Source organism: Eucyclogobius newberryi, unplaced genomic scaffold (assembly GCF_026437365.1).
Source record: "Eucyclogobius newberryi isolate DKJ021-1_F unplaced genomic scaffold, fEucNew1.0.hap1 SCAF_7, whole genome shotgun sequence".
In the NCBI taxonomy this organism is placed as follows: Eukaryota; Metazoa; Chordata; class Actinopteri; order Gobiiformes; family Gobiidae; genus Eucyclogobius; species Eucyclogobius newberryi.
This window is the reverse complement of record NW_027316389.1, coordinates 37,177,200-37,198,904: the sequence shown is the minus strand read 5'-3', so window position 1 is coordinate 37,198,904 and position 21,705 is coordinate 37,177,200. Positions and strand designations below refer to the sequence as shown.

Sequence of the window (21,705 nt, the reverse complement as noted above, 5' to 3'; positions counted from 1 at the left end):
TGAAACTGCGCGGCCATTTGACCGCGGGCCGCGGCACTGCAGCCACGGCCTATAATTTTAGCATGTATGCATACATGCAGAGGGATCTCGTGAGTACTTACGCCAGGCACTTTCTTTACGTGGATCTTTTTTCTTTTTTGTCTTTTTGTACTCCGTATTCCATCTTCAACACCACGGAATATGACGTTTTTTTAAGTAGCCATGTGGCTAGAAAATATCAACAATGCGCTGGCTAGAAATAGGTGACGCCCCCGAGGAGCGCTGGAAAAAGACCCGAAAACTGCCCATTTTTAACAGCTTAATGTATACGTTTAAGACAACCAATAGTGTTATCTGAAGCACAGAGGGCCTCATTCATAACTCCAACTTGTACATTCTGCAAAAAGACCAAAATCACACATTTAAAAAAAAAATAATGTTATTTTGGCTTTATCTCAGTTTGGTCGGGGCCAACTTGTGGCGTTTTTTCCCGTGGCCAGTCACAAATGTGTCTCAGTCCAAATGTCCCTGATCAGATCCATTATCTCTTCCACACAGTCTAACAAAATGTGGCATTTGTCATCTTGAAATCTCACAATTAAAACTACTACAGTAGCTGGCAGTGGCGCTCCCATTGTTACTTCTGTCATGTTTGCGACAGTGCAACATTTTACGAGGAAATACGACGAAGCGTATTTAGCGCTTGGCTTCACTGTGACTACAGTTGGAGAAGAGGAAAGACCGGTGTGTTTGCTGTGTCTAAAAATGCTCGCAGCGGACAGCATGAAGCCAAATAAGTTGGCGCATCACTTAAATACATTACACCCCAATCACGCCGATAAGCCGCTAGAGTTTTTTCAGCGAAAACGTGCTGAATATTGCCAACAGTCATCCCGCTTTGTGAAGGCTACTTCAGTAAACCATTGAGCGCTGTTAGCATCATATAAGGTGGCGTACCAAATTGCGCAGTGCAAAAAGCCCCACACCATAGCAGAAGAGCTGATACTGCCTGCAGCATTAGAAATGGTCTCTGTCATGCTGGACGATGCCAGTGCAGCAAAACTAAAAACTATCCCTTTGTCCAATGACACTGTCGCCAGACGTATAGATGATATTGCTAACTATCTTCAAGAACAGCTGGTAGATAAACTCAAAGACAAACGTTTTGCCTTACAATTTGATGAAGCAACTGACAGCAACAAAGACTGTCTGTTTATTGCTTATGTACGTTTTGACTTGTCAAACTCCCTGTGTGAGGATCTGCTTTTTTGTAAATATGTCAGAGACAGAGCCACAGCTGAAGAGCTATTCAAAATTCTGGACTCCTTTTTGACTGAGAATGGGCTAAAGTGGGAGAACTGCATTGGTGTTTGCAGTGATGGTGCACAAACCATGGCAGGGAAGAGAAGAGGACTTAGGGCACTCATCAAGGCCTCACCTAGTGGACACACTGTATTATACACAAAGAAGCACTTGCATCCAGGCAACTTTCCCCTGAATTAAGTGAGGTTATGACTGACATCATAGGTGTAGTCAATTTTATAAAGACCAGACCACTAAAAACAAGAGTCTTCTCTACCATCTGTAAGGAGATGGGAGCTGAACATCAAGTTGTGCTCTATCACAGTTAAGCAAGGTGGTTGTCTCGAGGAAAAGTCTTTTCCCGAGTTTTTGAACTCAGAGAGCAAATAAGAGTGTTTTTGGAGCAGGAGCACAAGTATGAAGTGGCAGAAAAATGTTGTGATGAGAACTTCCTGGGAAAACTGGCCTACCTGAGTGACATATTTGGAAAGCTAAATGAACTAAATCTACAGCTTCAAGGGAAAGATGAACACCTCCATCAGGTCACAGACAAGATTAGCTCTTTCATCCGAAAGCTTGCAATGTGGGGCAGGCAACTTGATGAAGGAAACGCTGATTCATTCGAGAACCTGCATGTATTTGTGGACACTAATGACTATGATGCTATCTCAGTGATTCCACACATTAAGCAGCATATTTATTCACTGATGGGATTCTTTAAAAAGTTCTTCCCAGTATGACTGGGTGAGAGACCCTTTCAGTCCACCAGCTCCAACTGGTTTCAGCTCTGCAGAAGAGGACCAGTTCATTGACATGGTGTCTGACTCCACATTGAGACTGAGGTTCACATCACAGACACTCAGTGCATTCTGTCTGAGTGTAGAGAAGCAGTATCCACTCTCAGGGAAGAAAGCTATAAGCATTCTGCTTCCTTTTGCAACATCTTACCTCTGTGAGATTGGCTTCTCTGCTGTTGCTGCACTGAAGACCAAGTACAGGTCCCAGCTAAACATTGAGCAGGAGCCGAGAGTTGCACTATCATGCTTCAAACCTCGCTTCGAAAAGCTGTGCACTGTGAAACGTGCTCATTGTAGCCATTAATCCTGACTTCCTCCTCATTTTGATAAAAAAAGAAAGAAAAAATGAGCACAAATTGTTTAATTAATTTTTGTTTTGTAGGTTCAAGTATTTTATATATTGTGCTCCTGAGTTAATGTTGCTGAACTGAATATAAATTTGTTATATTATTAAATATTATTTATTGATTTTATTTAATTTTGGCAATGGTGCAATTAGTTGGTCAAACATGTTTACAGTTTAAACAAGGATTTATTTATTTTTTATTTCAGGCATTGATGCACTTAAAATCTTTTCTGTTGCAGACTTAAAACAAGATTTAATAAAGTTATTCTTTGTAAGTTTGACTATATTTATTTCTTTTTTTCTTTTAATGTTAATAAGGATAAAATGTTATGCAGAGATGTACTTATAACAATTTTATACAATTATTTTATTTATAGTCACAGTGGGGAGTGGGGGGGGGCGCAAATAGTTTTCTTCTTGCTAGGGGGAACGTAACAAAAAATAATTGAGAAGCTCTGCCCTAACATGTAACTTACAGCTGTCCAGCACAATGTTGTACATGACAATAGTAAAAACTGCACCTGCGGGTCTGCTGTAACATGCTAAGGCTAGTAGCATTGTCCTAACAACACTAAAAGCCAAACAGATTAATGCTGACTGTGGTCATTCAACTTCCTCAGAGCTGTGGCAGTAGCCTGGAAGCATCTTGTAACATTATAATGTTACAGAGCGCCGGACGGCGTCTGGCGTAAAATAAGAGAACGCCGAGCACCGTCTGGCGTAAATTACGGCGCTCGTTTACAGAGCTCACCATAACGTCAGACGGCATTCTATGTATTTACGCCAGACGGCGCTCGGCGTTAAAAAGCGCTGCGGCGGCGCGGGCGGGAGCGGGGAGCGCCGCCGTGGCCAGCACGACTGGCGCAGAAAAGTTGAAAAAGCTTTTTTGCGGCAAGACGCGGCGCAGCAGACAATCAAGAGATTACACTCTAGTAACGTGCCTACGCACTGCCCGGAAGAAGGACCAAAACAAACCCTGCATGAGGTTTCGGCCAATCACAGAAGACGTGAGATTCTCACTGAGACGAAAGCGCGTGTTCTGCTTCTGTCATTCTGACAGCATCTCTTAGGTCTAAACTCAGGCAATTGACAATTACAGGTTTTGACAAGAAACATTAGTTTCTCACTCTCTCATCCTGTTGAGACTATCTCACTGTGGTCATCTCACAATTTCGGTTGAATGGGATGTGCCGTAGGGCCCGTGGACCATGTGGATTGAGTAAACAAACATGCGCGACAGGTGACATTATTTGGAGAGTTCATAACGTCTACTGATAAACATACCAAAGGATGTTCAGAGACTAGAGGTGAGCAGGGTCTATCAAACTACCATTGTTTTATCAACGCGTGCGTCGCAAGTGAAATTTCCTGATAGTAAAATTTTATGTGATGCCAGACATTTTTGTTTTTTAGTCTTTTGAGGGGGGTCCAGAGAGAGACAGAGAGAGAAAATGTCGTCTTTTCAGCTTCAACATATTTTGATATGATCCCTTAGGTGGCCGATAAACAAATGTGCAAAGAAAGCGTCCAAACCCGGATGCGCACAATTCAGAGGAGAGGCAGATATCAGACACTTGTTTAATGTCTAAACTCTCCTTAAAAACAACAGCTCTACCACCTGTACGACCACTAGTCCTTGGGATTTTGAGGGAAGTACATTTTGAAGGCAGGAGCTCAGTGAAGGCAGCTGACTCACCAGTATCTGCCCAAGTCTCCGTCAAGAACAATATATAGAGCTTGTGACGTGAAAAAGTAATTAAGGATGAAAGTCTTATTCTCAATGGATCTAGCATTTACCAGTGCATATTTTGTAGACTGCATCTTGTGTTCCTCCACTTAAGCCTGGCTTTTTACCGGCCTAAGATGAGCTAGGTGAACTCCTCCTGTGGCTTGGTGGCACAGGATTGGTTACGGTCTCCAAACAGTCTTCCTGTCAGCGACAGGAACCAGCCAAGTGCCCACATTGGACAGGGAGCGCCCGAGGAGCAGGTGTCTCACACACGGCTCATAATCCTGGGTTAGTTGGTGGCTGGAGAGATGAGCTGGGTCCTTAGTTAACAAAGCTTTTAGCTTCAATAGGCGGCCGCTGAGCGTCCCACGCCGTCTGCGCCTCCATGGAGGTGTGGCCCAGAGCGCAACAGGAATGGAGACACTTTACACAGCAGTGGGTCAAAGAAAGTTTCAGACCCTCCCTGACAGTTTTCCATGTATGGAACCACATTTACTTCGATCAACAGTAACTTATGACGTTCATACACCAGCAAAGAATCTATGGTCCTCATGACTGTTGAAAATAATAAAAAACATAAAATGGTATAAAACTTGGTAATAACCTTAGATACCTTAACCTTAACCTGTTACCATCCACCTGCGCGCCGGCGCGCATTTACCATCACTTTTATTTTCGTGGTCAATACCAGCAAGTTATACATAATTTTAAAGGTTATTTTCTCAACAAAATGAATATGTCATTGATTTACTGAATAATATGCCCCAATAAGCAATTGCCAATAGTTTGTGAGAAAGTCTCAACTTTTACAAACGCATGTCCTACCTGTTTGCTGTTTATGATGGACAAAACGGCTTTAATTCTGTACATTCGTGTACTCAGTCTGTCCGTAAGAATCCATAGAAAAACAATATCTACTTGTATTTTTCCTGAAGCTATCCGATTTCGAGATATTGTCAAATAAACAAAGTTTTCTTCTCTGATGATATTCAGGATGAAGGCTCGCCCGGCACATTTCTCCGTCCGTAACAAATGACCTGTTTGACTTATAAGATGGTGTTTGGCATCGATCTTTTCTTCAGACTGTTAGCTACAGAATGAGACCATCCACGTGTTTTTTACAGCTTTCGCAAAAGAAAATGCGCCGCTTCCGATGCACAAAATTAATTTGTTTACTTAGAAAATGCGCAAGCTAATGGTGACGTAGAAGACTTTGATTGACATATTATTCTAGCCAATAAGAATAGCTTTATAATGCGGGGTGGGACTTAGGGCCTTTTCACACAGAATCGTCTCTATTCACGTGCGTAAAGCAGTCAGAATCTAGATTTTTCGGCAGGAGGCAACTAGATTTTACGCATCACGTTTTCTGATTTTATTAGCCTTTTGGACGCGCATTTTGTTAGATGTATGTATTATTATACCAATACAAACATAAAATTTGATATATATATATATATATATATATATATATTTTTAACCTCTTTATGGGAAATTCATGGGTAAACTCATATTTACACATTTTCACATACATTGTTTTTAGCAGTTATAATAAGTATTCGTGGCCTACAAAACATCAAAATGTATGTTTTATGATCATAGAGGAGCTAAAATTGTAATAAAACAGTTTGGGACAGTTGGCACATATTTGGATCACTTGTTCCGAATATACTTTTTGATACAAAAACGTCAACAGCACCAGAATGCCTGTTCCTAGAGATCAGAAACTTTACACAGTTGTTGTCAATAAGATAAACATAATGTACAGAGAACAGCATAAGCACACAATGAAGTATGTCTTGCTCAGGACCATTACAAATTGACAATATTCAGGCGAGACTAAAAAAAAAAAGGATGTTTTGTTTATGTTTGGGCTTCTGTAGTGTAAGCTCTGAAGCCCTGACAGTGTTGCTTTCTGCAGCTTTCTAATGATGCATCACACTTGCATGTGGGCTGTAAGGTCCTCTTTAAATAAGCAATGCCATTTTGGTATGTCAAACCATTGTGCACAGGGCGAAATAGGCGGATGGTAACAGGTTGAACAGGGGGGTCTGGGGGGGGGGCTCTCCCCCAGAAATTTTCTGACCTTTTCGTATATTCTGGTGCATTTTAATGTGGTCCAGCCGGCTAAAGTAAGAGTAAAATGTTTAGGTTGTGATGCTATAAAATGATGATGTGATGAAACTGTGCCAGGAGAAAGTGACTAAAGCCAGTTATGAATACATTAGTGTACTTAATTACTCAATACAATATTGGCTATGAAAAACAATTATGGTCAAATTGTTTTCATAACAAAATAAATGTGCCTAAAACATAATTTTGTTGAACATCTATTTGTTGAATACCAAGTTAAATACTATAACAAACTATGAACTGGAGGGCCACAGTGTATTTGTTAATACTAATAACTAATGTTCTTATTAGACAATTAAAGCAATCACTACTTAACATGGATGAATGGACTGCAAAAGCATTCCATCATCATAACATAACACAACACAAGGAAGGTCAAGTACAAACTGACCATCAGCAGAACTACAGAAATGACAGTGATATAAGTTAAGATATACATTCTCTATTTAACTAAACAAGTAATAGTTATCCTTACTCATTTATCTTTTACTGCTCCCAACTGTTCCTTCTTGCCAAAGTGAGAAAACAAGTTATGTTAAATTAAACAAATGACATAAGCTTTGATTAACAATCAACACTGATAAAACTAGACAGTGCAAAAATGTTAATTCCTAGAGAATGAACAGAACAAGAAGAGAAGATCCAAACCTAGCTATAGTGAAGAGACTGCGTTTCTGCAACTTTACCACTTTTAGTATTATTCTATAACAGGCGTAATTATAATAGGTCTGGTTATTTTTCACTATACATTTATTATTATTTATAACAAATAGTCTAATGGTGCTTTTTAAATTAATTGAAATGTTTTATTGCTCTATTAAAAGTTGATTAGAATGTATTTACATTCTAATCAACTTTTAATAGAGCAATAAAACATTTCAGCAGCATTGTTTCACGCAGAGGAAAGTCAGAGTCCAGTGTGTAATGTTCTGATCTGAACATCACACACTGGACTCTGACTTTCCTCTGCGTGAAACAATGCTGTGATGAGATTGGCTGATGGACCTTACATGCATAAACCTTTACGTTCCTCTCATTGCACTTATTTCTTAAGAAGTCAAAGTAAAACATCACGAGTCACGATTGATCTCACACATGGTGATGTACGGGCTGCGTGTGTTTGGAGAGGAAGATAAAGAGAAAGAGAGGGGACGCAAACTCAATAGTTAAATTGAAACAATTTCTTAAAACCAGCTCATCTCTAACTGAGGCTGCACGGCTCGTTCTGTGTGAATGAGGGCCGTACACTGATCACTCCAAAGTTTCATGTCAGAGGTTCTGGACGAGACAGCGCTCGTCGGTCCGGAGTCCGCCTCTTACTGACCTGGGGCATAGACGCCACCTCACCGCTCTCACCTTCAGCTAACACTACCGGGCGTAAATGTTAAGCTTATTATCCTTCATTCAGACATATTATGCGCGGTGCACGCTAAGAGCTCTTGTCTCACCGCCAGCCTGAGCAAACTAACATGACAGACTCATGTACTTTGAAACAGCAGCATTAACCGTCTCTTTGTAAGATAAGTTCAATACCTGGAGAGTGTTGTTGAGTTTGCTGTTTCTTTAGGGATCATCTCAAAATGGGTTGAAGCTGAAAAGACTTAATTTTTTTCGTCTCTCTCTGGACCCCCTCCCCCCCCCAAAAGACTTTGTCTGGCTTCACATAAAATTTTACGCGTTGATAAAACGATAGTAGCTTGATGGACCCTGCTCACCTCTAGTGAACATCCCTGAACATCCTTTGGTAAGTTTATATTTAGAAGTTATGAACTCTCCAAATAATGTCACCTGTCGCGCATGTTTGTTTACTCAATCCACATGGTCCACGGGCCCTAGGGGCCCTAGGACACATCCCATTCAACCCAAACTGTGAGATGACCACATTGAGATAGTCTCAAGAGGATGAGAGAGTGAGAAACTAATGTTTGTCAAAACCTGTAATTGTCAATTGCCTGAGTTTAGACCTTAGACATGTCAGAATGACAGAAGCAGGACACGCGCTTTTGTCTCAGTGAGACTCTCACGTCTTCTGTGATTGGCCGAAACCTTATGCGGGTTTATTTTGTTTCCTTCTTCCGGTCAGTGCGTAGCACGTTACTAGAGCATAATCTCTTGATCATTTTCTGCGCCGCGTCTTGCAGCAAAAAAGCTTTTCCAACTTTTCTGCACCAGCCGCGTTGGCGACGGCCGCCCCGCCCCTTGCGCGGGCCACGGCGCACCGTGCTCCCCCGTGCGCTCCCCGTAGCACCCGCGCACGCACCCGCCCCGCTCCTCGCATGCACCCGCGTACTCCGCGCACGCACTCGCCGCCTAATGTTGGCCTAATGCTCGTTGAAGTTTTTTAGCATTTCAAAACAATTACTGCCACAACGATGTATTGAAGCCCCCCCAGCTTCAACCCATTTTGAGATGATCCCTTACATCGTCAAGTCGTTTCTTCTTTTGTTTTTCGGCACCGGAAGATATATTCTTCTCGACATGATAACCACGTTGTGTTGTGTTTATGTCCCGCTCTCATTCTGCTCGTGCACAATGAAGTTGACCAATCAGCGCAGGTTTGGTGCCTTGGTGGCCAGATTGTCATTACAAATAAATGCGGTTTGTGCGTTACATGTTACCGCTGTGTGCACTGCCACGATACTACACAAGTGACGCACGCCGCGCTTGCACTTCGCATAAGACGGGTTGCCAGACTGGGGGCCCTATTAACGCCTCGGGACCCGGCCTCCTGCTGGTGCCCAGAGTCAGGAGTAAACCTGAACCAGCCTCCTGCTGGTGCCCAGAGTCAGGATAAACATTAGCCAGCCATCTGCTAGTGCCCATAGTCAGGACTAAACATGAACTGGCATCCTGCTGGTGCCAGAGTCAGGACTAAACATGGTGAATCTGCGTTTCAGTTTTATGCAGCATAAATCTGGAACAGTCTTCCTGAAGATGTGACAAGTTCTACTCTGACAATGTTTAAATCTAGGCTAAAAACAGTTTGTCTGTTAAACTGTTTAGCTGTGCATGTGAATCAAATGATTTTATTTGCACTCTGCTCCTTCATGGCGTAGCCTTCAAGAACTTTGAATGGCTTCGTCTACTAATTGTGCTCTACATATATACACTTGCCTTGCCTAAATTTCTGTTTTAAGTGTGTTGTACCATATTTATTTGTAGGTTTGAGAAGAGGATCTACATCCCACTGCCAGAGGAGCCAGCTCGCGCTCACATGTTCCGCCTGCACCTGGGGAACACGCCCCACAGCTTGAGCGAGGCAGACCTACGGCAGCTCGCCCATAAAACTGACGGCTACTCGGGTGCAGATATCAGCATCATTGTACGGGATGCCCTCATGCAGCCTGTGCGCAAAGTGCAGTCGGCTACGCACTTCAAGAAGGTGGGCTTTGTCACTGCGCTGCCTCTGGAGCCAAAGCAAAATCCTTACTGGCCCTTGTTATGTTGTAGGTGCATGGCCCCTCACGAAGTAACAGCCAGATAATGGTAGATGACCTCCTGACCCCTTGTTCCCCTGGTGATCCTGCTGCCATAGAGATGACCTGGATGGAGGTGCCTAGTGATAAGCTGCTGGAGCCTATAGTGTGCATGGTAAGAGAACTTGATGAAAATATGTGGCATTTTTTCTTCATTGGTTTCTTATTATTATGGTGTTATTTTTATTCTCCACCTGTGATCGCATTTTTTGAACCCCTGAACATGGCCGAAAAGTCTTGCATGGGGTTATTATCGTGATCGGGCGGGCAAAAAATTTGGTTGTCACGCTCAACAGCGCTGCCTAGAACCAGGACCCAATGGGAAAAAGAAAGACATTTAAAACGGTGATAGAGGTCCATGAGACAAGTCAAACATTACATTGGAGCCTTATGACGGACAAGAAGTCGGCCATTTTGGATCAACAATCAATAAATTTGACAAATCCAAAAATACGCACATTCAGTATGGGATAAAATCATGCAAAAGCACTGGCACTCTGGATAGTCCTTAACCAGTGCTTTAAAATTATAAGACACAAAATGATATAATTTTAAATAGCCTTGTTCCGCTGGCAGGGAGAAAAGTTGCTGAAGATCTTTTTTTTAAACTTGCTTTTGACTCTCTGAGTGTAAGAATGTCTTGATGTCTCAAGCGGTGAATACTTGATCTGAAGTTCAGCAAACATGATAAATAACCAGGCAATGAGAGCCTTATAAACAAACAAAAGGCAGTGCTGCCAATGATTGCCAGCCTACTTCAAATTATAGTTGTCAGTGGTGAGTCTTGCACCCATCTCCTGTAATTTTCCTTAATGCTATATGATAATAAAATGCTGCTGCCACTTTGACTTTTATTTTCAAAAAAAGACTCCACATGCCACATCTAAAGGGTCATTAAACAGGCTAGCATTAAACCGCCCCACTGTGTTTTTTCATCTTTTCTCCAAATCTACAGAAATATAGAAAGGAGCATGATCACTTGGGTCTATACATCCTACTGTCTTCTTCCGCTTATCTGGGGCCGGGCTGCGGGGGCAGCAGTCTAAGCAGGGACTCCCAGACTTCCTCCAACTCCTCCGGGGGGGATCCCGAGGCGTTCCCAGGCCAGCCGAGAGACATAGTCCCTCCAGCGAACAGATGCCCGAGCCACCTCAGCTGGCTCCTCTCGACGTGAAGGAGCAGCGACTCTACTCCGAGCAGCGACTCTACTCCGAGCAGCGACTCTACTCCGAGCAGCGACTCTACTCTGAGCAGCGACTCTACTCCGAGCTCCTCCCGCTTGTATCCGCAATCTTGTCCTTTTGGTCATTACCCAAAGCTCATGACCATAGGTGAGGGTAGAAACGTAGATTGATCGATAAATCGAGAGATTTGCAGAGAGAGCTTTTCGACTCAGCTTCTTCTTCACCACAACAGTCCGCCTGTAAATCTCTTGTTCCATCCTTCCCTCACTCGTGAACAAGACCCCGAGATACTTGAACTCCTCCACTTGGGGCAAGGACTCCCCACTCACCTGGAGAGGGCAAGCCACCTTTTTCCGGCTGAAAACCATGGCCTCGGATTTGCAGGTGCTGATTCTTTCTGTCCATAAAAACTATGAACATAACCGGTGACAAAGGGCAGCCCTGGCGAAGTCCAACATGCACTGAGAACAGTTCTGACTTACTGCCGGCAATGCGAACACAGCTCCTGCTCCGGTCATACAGGGACCGGACAGCCCAGCCCTGAGTAAAGGGCCCCGGACCCTGTACTCCCGGAGCACCCCCCAAAGGACACACCGAGGGACACGGTCAAAAGCCTTCTCTAGATCCACAAAGCACATGTGGACTGATTGGGCAAACTCCCATGAACCCTCTAGCACCAGAGTCTAGAACTGGTCCAGTGTTACACGACTAGGACAAAAACCAATCTGCTCCTCCTGAATCCGAGATTTGACTATCGGTCGGATTCTCCTCTCCAGTATCCTGAAAATAAACCTTACCGGGGAGGCTGAGGAGTGTGATCCCTCTGTAGTTGGAACACACCCTCCGGTCCCTCCGGTCCCCCTTCTTGAATAGAGGGACCACCACCCCGGTCCAGTCCAGAGGCACTGTCCCCGACCGCCACGCGATGTTGCAGAGACGTGTCAGCCAAGACAGTCCTACAACATCCAGAGACTTTAGATACTCAGGGCAGATCTCATCCACCCCCGGAGCCCTGCCACTTAGAAGTTTGGGGATTTGAGGCCCCGGTAACGCCAATCCGGGCGACTTAACTGGCCTTGATCTTGAGCTCATCATGAAGGGCTTCTGAACCGCTCTTGGTCTGACCCATCACCTAGGACCTGTTTGCTTTGGGTGACCCTACCAGGGGCTTAACTTGTTCACGCCCACCCGCCCGCACGCGGGTGATTACCATACTTCAAAAGTTCTATTACATCATCACTTTTATTTTTGTTGTCAATACCAGCAAGTTATACATAATTTTAAAGATTATTTTCTCAACAAAATGAATATGTCATTGATTTACATTGAATAATACGCCCTAAGAAGCAATTACCAATATTCTGTCATAAAGTCTCAACTTTTCATCAAAATGTCTTACCAGTTTTGCGAATTATGACGGCTTCATCAACGTTCAATCCTTCAGTAAGTGGACTCGTTCTGTCCATAATAATCCACAGAAAAACAATATCCACTTGTATTTTTCCTGAAGTTATCCGATTTCGAGCCTCCGGGGGAAAAAATGCGCTGCTTCCGTAATTTTTTTTTACATCCACATAGCGCGTGCTTGGGATAACGTAGAACATTTTGATTGACACAATATTCTAGCCAAGCTTTCAAACGGTGGGTGGGTTTTAGTAAAGAGCCAGAGCTTGTGTTTACAATTCACATGCCCAAAGCAGTAAAGAGCCAGTTTTTTCGACAGATTTTACGCATCACGTTTTCTGATTTTGTTAGCCTTTTGGACGCGCATTTTGTTAGATATATGTATTATTATACCAATAATGTTTTTTTTATAAAAATATATATATATATATTTTTCACCTCTATATGGGAAATTCACAGGTAAACTCATATTTACACATTTTCACATACATTGTTTTTAGCAGTTATAATAGGTATTAGTGGTCTACAAAACATCAAAATGTATGTTTTATGATCATAGAGAAAATAAAATTGTAGTAAAACAGTTTGGCACATTTTTGGATAACTTTTTCTAAATATACTTTTTGATACAAAAATTTCAACAGCATCAAAATGTCTGTTTCTATTCAATTTTACAAATTGACAATATTCAGGCGAGACAAAAAAAAAAAGGATGTTTTGTTTATGTTTGGGCTTCTGTAGTTAAGTTCTAAAGCCCTGACAGTGTGCATATGCACATCTGCAGAAACTAGAAGGTTTAAGCTTTCTAATGATGCATCACACTCACATGTGGAACGTAAGATCCTCTTTTAATAAGCAATGCCATTTGGGTATGTCCAACCATTGTGCACAGGGCGAAATAGGCGGATGGTAACAGGTTACAGCCCCAGACAACATATTTCCCGGAATCATTCGGGCACTCAAACAGTAAGTGTAAAATGACGGGCGGTAGTTTAGTTGTAAACGTGGCTTTATTCCAGAACACAGGCAAGCACGGTAAGCCTTGTCACACACAGGTTTGATTACATATATCACATGCAGGTGGTCACACTCCCGTATATAGTGTATTTGCCGTAAGGTGTCCGTTGTCAAGTGCACACATGTGCTCATATGACATTTCCCCCTTTTATGTAAACTCCCCAAACCAAAAATACAATAAACAGCTTATTTCAGCTTATTCATATTAGCGGACAACATAGGGTCTTAAACAATAACTGAACAAACACTGTAAATGTGTCTTAAACAATAACTGAACAAACACTGTAAATGTGTCTTAAACAATAACTGAACAAACACTGTACATGTTTAGAAAAGTGCTTCACTCTCAGCTGATGCAGGAAGAGGAACAGTGCCAGATGGTCAAGAGTTATTCACACAAAGATGGCGACGGTTACGACGGAACACTGCTCCTTGTGGAGTTTGGACAAGGTAAGACCTTGGAGTAGTGGTCTCCCTTGAAAAAAAGTATTTTCCTGATCCAGCTTAGCAACTACAGCATCTCCTGGACGCAGTGGAGGAAGTGGTCTGGCCCCATGGCGACGGTTGAAGTAGAAAGCTTGTTTGGCCTTTTCTGTGGCATCTTTCTGCATGACAGTCTTTTTGTTGGGCCACTTTGGTTGAAGATTCTTCTCCAGTGTAGGGAGAGTTCTGATTTTCCTTCCCATGAGGAGCTCAGCTGGACTGACTCCGGTGGTGGCACATGGTGTTGACCTGTAGCCCTTCCACTAGGCCGTATAGGCGGGTGCCTGGGGAGTAGCTCGCCTAGGGCACCAAATGTGCTAGGGCCGGCCCTGCCTGTAGCACATGAGAGCAATGAGCGGATCCTCCTGCCCGAGTATTTTCTTTGCGGTTTGCACTGCTCTTTCTGCATGGCCATTCCCCTGAGGGTTGTGAGGACTAGATGTGACATGTTTAAAGTCCATTTTACGTGATAACTCTCTGAACTCCGCGCTGGAAAACTGAGGTCCATTGTCACTCACCACCTCATCAGGTATCCCAGGGCAAAAGTGTGTTTCAGTCTTTGTATTCAGGCCATCCGTCTTTAAACTCATCAGGAGTTTAAAGACGGTTTGCAGATCATTGTCAAATCAAATCAAATCAAATCAATTTATTTTTGTAAGGCCCAAAATCACAACAACAGTTGCCTCTGAGGGCCACAGGGAGAAATTAATCAACAATGTCTGTGGTGGCGATGGAGTCAGACAATGTCTGTGGTGGCGATGAAGTCAGACAATGTCTGTGGTGGCGAGGGACGATGTCCCAGGGTCCTCTGTCCTTAGACTCTCCTTCTCGGCCAGGAAAAACTACAAAAAAAAACCTCTTTGGGAAAAAAGCGTAGAAACCTGGAGGAGTTCCAGTGAAGGAGAGATCCGACTCTCACAGACGGACAGACGGACACGAGGAGACTGGAGCTGGACCCACTCTTCAGGCAGAAGAGGGACCGTCTGAGTCGAGCTGGACCCACTCTTCAGGCAGATGAGGGACCGTCTGAGTCGAGCTGGACCCACTCTTCAGGCAGAAGAGGGACCGTCTGAGTCGAGCTGGACCCACTCTTCAGGCAGAAGAGGGACCGTCTGAGTCGAGCTGGACCCACTCTTCAGGCAGAAGAGGGACCGACTGAGGCGAACTGGAGCCACTCTTCAGGCAGATGAGGGACCGTCCACACAGGGCAGGGACCACTTCACCAGGGGAGGGGCATCTGGGTCCACAGGTCCTCAGGAGTGAGAGAAAGAAAAGAAGGCGGTGAACAGTTTGCAAGTGGAATCAAAAAATAAATATTGTTTGATAGCATAAGTAGTCAGAAGAAGAAGAGGATAGTGCTCAAGCTGTCATACTTCCCCCAGCACAGTTACTCCTAGGGCAGCGTAGCTGAAGCTGTGGGTTTATCTTTCTGTTCCTAACTACTCTGACCATAAGCGATTTCGAAGAGGAACGTTTTAAGCCTGGACTTAAATGAAGAGACTGTGTCAGCATATTTAACATGGGTCGGGAGCTGATTCCATAACACAGGAGCCTGGTAGCTAAACGCTCTACCTCCTACAGTACTTTTAGAGACTCTTGGCACCACCAGAAGGCCAGCATTCTGAGAGCGAAGAGCTCTGTTTGGATGATATGGTTCTATAGCATCTTTGAGGTAGGATGGGGCCATGTCATTTATGGCTTTGTAGGTCAAGTCATTTGGTGTGGCCGCTCTTATACTGTCCATGCGGCTGGGAGAGGCTAGAATGCCCTGCACCACGGTGGCTAGGTAGCACTCCACCTCACTGTGCGTGTCGATTTGCTCTTTTGTATATGATTGTGAGCTACGTGACAGAGTATCTGTAACAACTAGAGATTTACCTGGCACATGAACAGCCTCTGGTTTGTACCTCATGAGCCGCATTAGAAGGCGCTGACATCTCAGTGGAACATTATCCAAGCTCTGACTGTTGATGAGAGGCACTAACGGTCTGTGATCTGTCTCTAGCCTAAAATGGTCTAAGCCACACAAATACTTGTCAAACTTTTCACAAGCTCAAACACTGGCTAAACACTCTTTCTCTATCTGAGCATAGCGAGTGAGACGTCGGGAGCAGAAGGCGACTGGTTTCCACATTTCCTCATGGAGTTGAAGTAGCACCGCCCCCAACCCGTAGCTGCTTGGATCTGCGGACACAGTAGTTGGCTTAGCAATGTCATAAAATGCAAGGACTGGTGCTGTTGTTATCATGCTTTTAATGTCCTTAGTCTTTAACAAATCATACAGTGGCTGACCAACAGTGGCAAGTGCCGGAATGTACTTGCCCAGGTAGTTGACCATGCCGAGCACTCTCTTCAGCTCTTGGATGTCCTGTGGTGGCGGCAGCTGGCTAATAGCCTCAACTTTTTTGGGGTCTGGTCTCACCCCAGAGTGGTCAATCAGATGACCCAGGAATCGCAGTTGACTTTGCTTCAAGGAGCACTTTTCTTTGTTGAGCTTTAGGCCAGCTGTCTCAACGCGATCTAACACTTTGTTTAGACGAGGGTCGTGTTCTTCCATAGTGGCCCCATAAACATCGTCCAAAAAACCTCCACACCCGGCAAACCTTCCAGAGTCGCCAGCATTTTGCGCTGGAAGATTTCCGGTGCACTTGTTATTCCGAAAGGAATAACTGCCAAATGTTGTTAGTTTACAGCTGTCCTCATGCAGGAGAATCTGCCAGAATCCACTCGCCGCATCGAGAGATGAGAACACTTAATTTTGAGGTTATTTCATCGGACGTTGGCAAAATGTAGCGCTCTCTTTTCACTGACTTGTTGAGTTTTGTGAGGTCCACGCAGATTCTCGCTTTGAGTGACACATTCTATTACGCCATTTTGTTCCATGCTAAGTAGTTTGTCTTTGACCTTTTGTAGCATTAGAAATGGCACACGGCGTGCTGTGTGTACAGCATATGGCACAGCATCCTCTCTTAACAGGATCTTAACTGGTTCAGTCTTTAAAGTGCCATGTTCCCCCTAAGGCTGCTCATGGTCTGCCTTTGATGAAGACTGCATCTACTGTCCTCACAATGTTCATTTTGACTGACAGGGAGCGGCTGAGTAGATTGTTGACTCTGTGTCCACGGACCACATACATTTTTGATGCATAATGTTTGCTTTTATAATTTACAGTCACATCAAAACAACCAAGACACCTTAATTCTCCGCCTGGGCTGTCCAGGGGAATATCAGATGGCTGCAGTGCTTTTCCAGGGGCAACTGTGTGGAAAGTGTCTTCATTCATTACATTTACATCCGCCCCTGTGTCGATTTTAAATTCAACCAGGACAGAATCCACATGTAGAAATACAGTCCACTCATTTTTGTCATTAGGGGTGCTGACTGAGTCCAGAAAGTAGGAGGTTTGTTCAGTAGTTTAATTCTCTGTGACTTAATTTATTGACCTGCCACTACGACACACTCTGACCAAGTGTCCCATTTTGTGACAACTTCGACATGTGGCTTTTGAAGCTGGGCGCTTTTCATCTGCTTTATGAGCCGTTTTCCCACATCTGCCACACTTTCTGTCTGAATCACCCCATCTTCTGCCCACATTTGACTTGCCTTGCTTGTACGGTGTTTTCCACGTCGTGCCTTTGCGCCGCACCTCCTGTACAGCCGCTGCTGCGTCTCCTTGCAGGCTTACTTGTGCCGCGACCTCCTCGGACTGCCTCACACTCTGGATTGTGAGCGCTAACGTGAGATCTGACATCAGCTGCAGTTTACGTGAGATGTCTTTGTCCAAGATCCCCACCACGATCTGGTCGCGGATATGCTCCTCTCTGGCGGCTCCGAACTTGCAATGCTCCGAGAGCTCGTATAATGCTCGTATAAAGCTCTCCGCTTTCTTGCCGGGCCGCTGGACGCGCTGGTGAAAACACGCTGGGGGGGATACAATAGATTTAGGTCTATTGTACCTATATCTGCCTCAGTGATTTTAGATGACTTTATTGACTGTATGCGGATTAGAAAAATGAGTATACCGGCGTGCTCTACAGGGTTAATTTCCTTTCTTTTGTCAATCAATCCTATATTCTTTAATACGATACAGAACTTCTTATTTATCGTTCCTCCAGTGCCTCTTGAGTTTGACACGTCTAATGTAGGCTGAATGCGAAAATTCCAATCGCCGCCACAAATTAGGTTTTAAGAGTGAAAATGTTTTCATTAATATTCCCCTTAACCAGTACGTATCTGCCCTCTTTATCATTACATTTAAAACTCGGTTGGTTGGGCGGCAGTAGCTCAGTGGTAGAGTGCTCGACTTCTGATCCGAAGGTCGGCGGTTCGAATGGTAGAGCGGTCTGATCCAGGTTGGCGGTGAGATTGCAGCTGCCAAATACTGCCGCTGTGTCCTTGGGCAAGGCACTTAACCCGACTCGTCTGCGTACACTGGTGTGTGAATGAGTGACTGGTTCCGTGATGTAAAGCGCTTTGGGTGCCTTGATGGTAGAAAAGCGATATATCAATGTGACCTTTTTATTTCAAAAATGATTTGATTTGAAATCAAAATTGCAATTCCCTCTCTATGTTTGCCCTTGTATGATGAATAATAGGACTTTTTACAGAAATTCATTCATTTTTAATGTTCAGTGTCATTCAAATGTGTCTCTTGTAAATATACAATGTCTATTCCGAAATTTCCCCATGTGTGGACAATAAAGGATTATCTTATCTTATTCGTTCTCTTTTATTTTTGTTAAAATTTGTGTTTGTTTTCCCATAAGAAGAAGAAAACCATAAGAAGGTTAAAAGCTCTGAAAAGTGGGGTTAGGCGGGGCTGTGTGTGGTCTCCACTCCTGTTTGCTTTGTATTTGGAATCCTTGGCCCAATTTATTAGACGAGCAAAAACAATTCCCTGTGTTACAATTGATGGGATGGAGTATAAAATTCCCTGTTATGCAGATGTTCTATTGTATTTGACCAACCCAGGCATTTCCATACCCAATGTCTTCAAGAAATTGGTCCAATGTCTGGACACAAATACAATTTTACAAAAAACTTAAACTGTCTCTTACTGGCAACCCCCTCTGACCTCAAAAAAGACTTACCCATTTAAACGGCAAGCGGAATCCCTTAGATATTTAGATGTGGTGTTCCATAAAGCGCTATCAACAATTATGGAGATTAATTTTACCATTAATGAAAAATGGAATCTTATCCCAACAAACGTTTGAGTCTGTTGGAGGAAGCTGAGAGTCCCTGGGTTGAAGCTGAGAGTCCCTGGGTTAAATCTGTGCTTAAAACATGGAAGGAGCTAATCAAGACATACAAACTGAAAATCATAAAATATTTAACTGGTTGGCTTATGACCAAGGTTTTGTACCAAATAGGGTTAACCTTAACTCCATCCCTAATAGATCGGACTATAGATTCAGGGTTTGGATTACAGAAGGTATAACTTTTTTTTCTTTTTTTACCAGATTGTAAAAGAATCAAATGAAAAGCTTTGATGATAATCCTTTGGCTTGAAGAAACATAAAACAGTTTTTACAAAAAAAGTTACTATAACTCCTTATTTGGAGAAATTAAACAAGAATATGACCATTGTGTCCCTTAGATTGAGATGTTTATCCGGGCTTATAAATCTGAACTTTCAAGGGGAATAATATCTAAATTATACCAATACATTTCTAATTTGGACAAATACTCATATTAAATATATTCAAAACAAATGGGAACAAGAGGCTGGTCTTGTTGTAAGTACATCCCTGTGGAAGACCACAAAAGACCACATGTTTGGAGAATGTATCAGGTTTTTTTTTATTACGCCTTGTCAAAGTGCCGATTATTCACAGGGAGGTACAAACTGTTGGAGAGATTGTGGTGGCAAGGAGGCAAACCACTATCACGTATTCTAGGAATGTCCTGTTCAGACGTTTTGGGCTGAAATTAAGGATGCACTCCATACAGTTTTTGACATTGCCATTCCACTCAATTTTGGAACTATGTACTTTGGCCTAAAATCTCCTGCCATGGACACAGTGAATGGCAACCTTTTGGAATGTGCTTCTGGCAGCAGGACAAAAAGCCATATAACAAAGAAATGGAGGATGCATAACCCCCCAATGACCAAGGACTGCAGTGACATAATAGGAATTAGTTTAATGGAAAAGATAACATTCAAACTTAATTTGGAAAAGGAAAAATTTGACCGTCTCTGGACTCGTTGGGACTTTTATTTTACATTGAATATGCAGTGATTTTTTTAATCTGTTGAGGTTTTTTGCTTTTGTTTTTCTCTGTTGTGTTCTTTGTTCTCAGTTTTTCTTTAAAAATGAAAAAACTAAAGACGCATTATTTCCTGGATACAAGTGCATCCAGACATCCATCCGATCTAAGCATCATCCCGGTCCCAAACAGCCCATTATTTTTCAATTGTGGAAAAAAAAAGTTTGTCTGAGATTAACTCTACATTCAAAATGGAAACCATTCTGTACAGAATAAAGACTGACTTGAAAAAGTTCAGCTCTTGAATCTTTTGAACTGATTAGGAACGTGTTTTTATAGATTTGTTTGTGCTCATTCTTGAAGATTTGCTACAAATACTTTTCAGAGTTTCAGAGTATAACATGTTTGTAGAGGTCTAAACTGAGGGATTAGCATCTTGTATACAAAATAAGACAAGATATTGACATGCTGCATCTTGTTCTTTCAGTCGGACATGCTGCGCTCTTTGTCCACCACTCGACCCACGGTCAACACTGAAGACCTACTTAAAGTCAAGAAGTTTACTGAAGACTTCGGCATGGAGGGCTAACTCGCTCTCTGTGGAGTCAGGCACTCTTCTCCACAGACCTCCACATTTAAAGTTTTTCAAAAAAGAAAAGTTATAGATGCTGTCCGTTTCTTTCCTAATTGAATTGTTCAAATGCACAATAAAGCAGCGACCCGAGTTCAAGCATTGCAGCTCAACCTGCATGTCATAAGTTATCCACGTCTTCATGAGCCTGTCCATCGCTGGTTAAGGAATGATTTGTTGCTGTGATAAAATCTTTTTAGGACACGCAACATTTGAGAACTACAGCATTTAATAGCGTTCTTTGCATCTTAATGTAATGTTTTTGGAGAGTCCTCCTCGGAGCAGTAGACTTACCTATGATGAGATGCTAGTTTGAACTGCAGTTCAAACTAAGACAACACTGGGGGATGAAGCAGTGTTCTGTTCAAATAACCTGCTCTGAAAGGCTTTGTAATTCTCTGAAGGATTTTTGTTTTAAAACTCACAATCATTTCATTCTGTTAATTCTGCCTATTTCCTTTGAGTGTGTTTATTAAACGTTTATTGTGTCATGTTGATATTGTACAAAATGTTTTTGCTTGTCAGTTATGTTCCTGTTTTATGTGATGTATGAAGAAGACTTGATGTATGCCCTGTACGTGACTGACTCATTTACATTGAATGGTTTCCTCCAGGATCTTGTTTTGTGTGAACACTCATTAGTAATATAGTATCACTCCCACAAAGGTTCATTGATAGAACTAAATCTTTGAGAAGGAAGACAACGTTAGAAGAAATAAGAAGTTTTAGAGACCATCCATATCTTTAACCCCGGTGGAATACGGGGGAGAAACGACAAAGACTCTCCCGCATCCACCTTCCTTTTGCACATTAACCAGCTTCCCCTAAGTGGAAAAGGTCACTGGTACAGGTCACATACAGGAAGCTGGCCCACACTTTTAATACATCTCAGCACTTTACACTGTTGACATAGACAGTTGGTAGTGAAGCTAACAAGTTAGTTGTCGTTGCGAAGCAAGTAAGGTATTTCCATCTGTTTCTTTCATGAGAAACTGCTCCGTCTGCAAACAGCTC

At 43.0% G+C, this 21,705-nt stretch overlaps 1 protein-coding gene across 1 annotated transcript in view; it reads left to right on the top strand.

The window, feature by feature from the left end:
- The window catches only part of vps4a (vacuolar protein sorting 4 homolog A), a 62,181-nt gene extending 41,477 nt beyond the window's left edge, over nt 1-20,704 (top strand). The window contains exons 9-11 of the mRNA XM_072435025.1: nt 9,449-9,668; nt 9,737-9,877; nt 20,548-20,704. Coding sequence (XP_072291126.1) covers nt 9,449-9,668; nt 9,737-9,877; nt 20,548-20,649 — 463 coding nt within the window. The 3' untranslated portion in view covers nt 20,650-20,704. The remainder of the gene's footprint in view (nt 1-9,448; nt 9,669-9,736; nt 9,878-20,547) is intronic.
- Nucleotides 20,705-21,705: the final 1,001 nt, after the last annotated feature.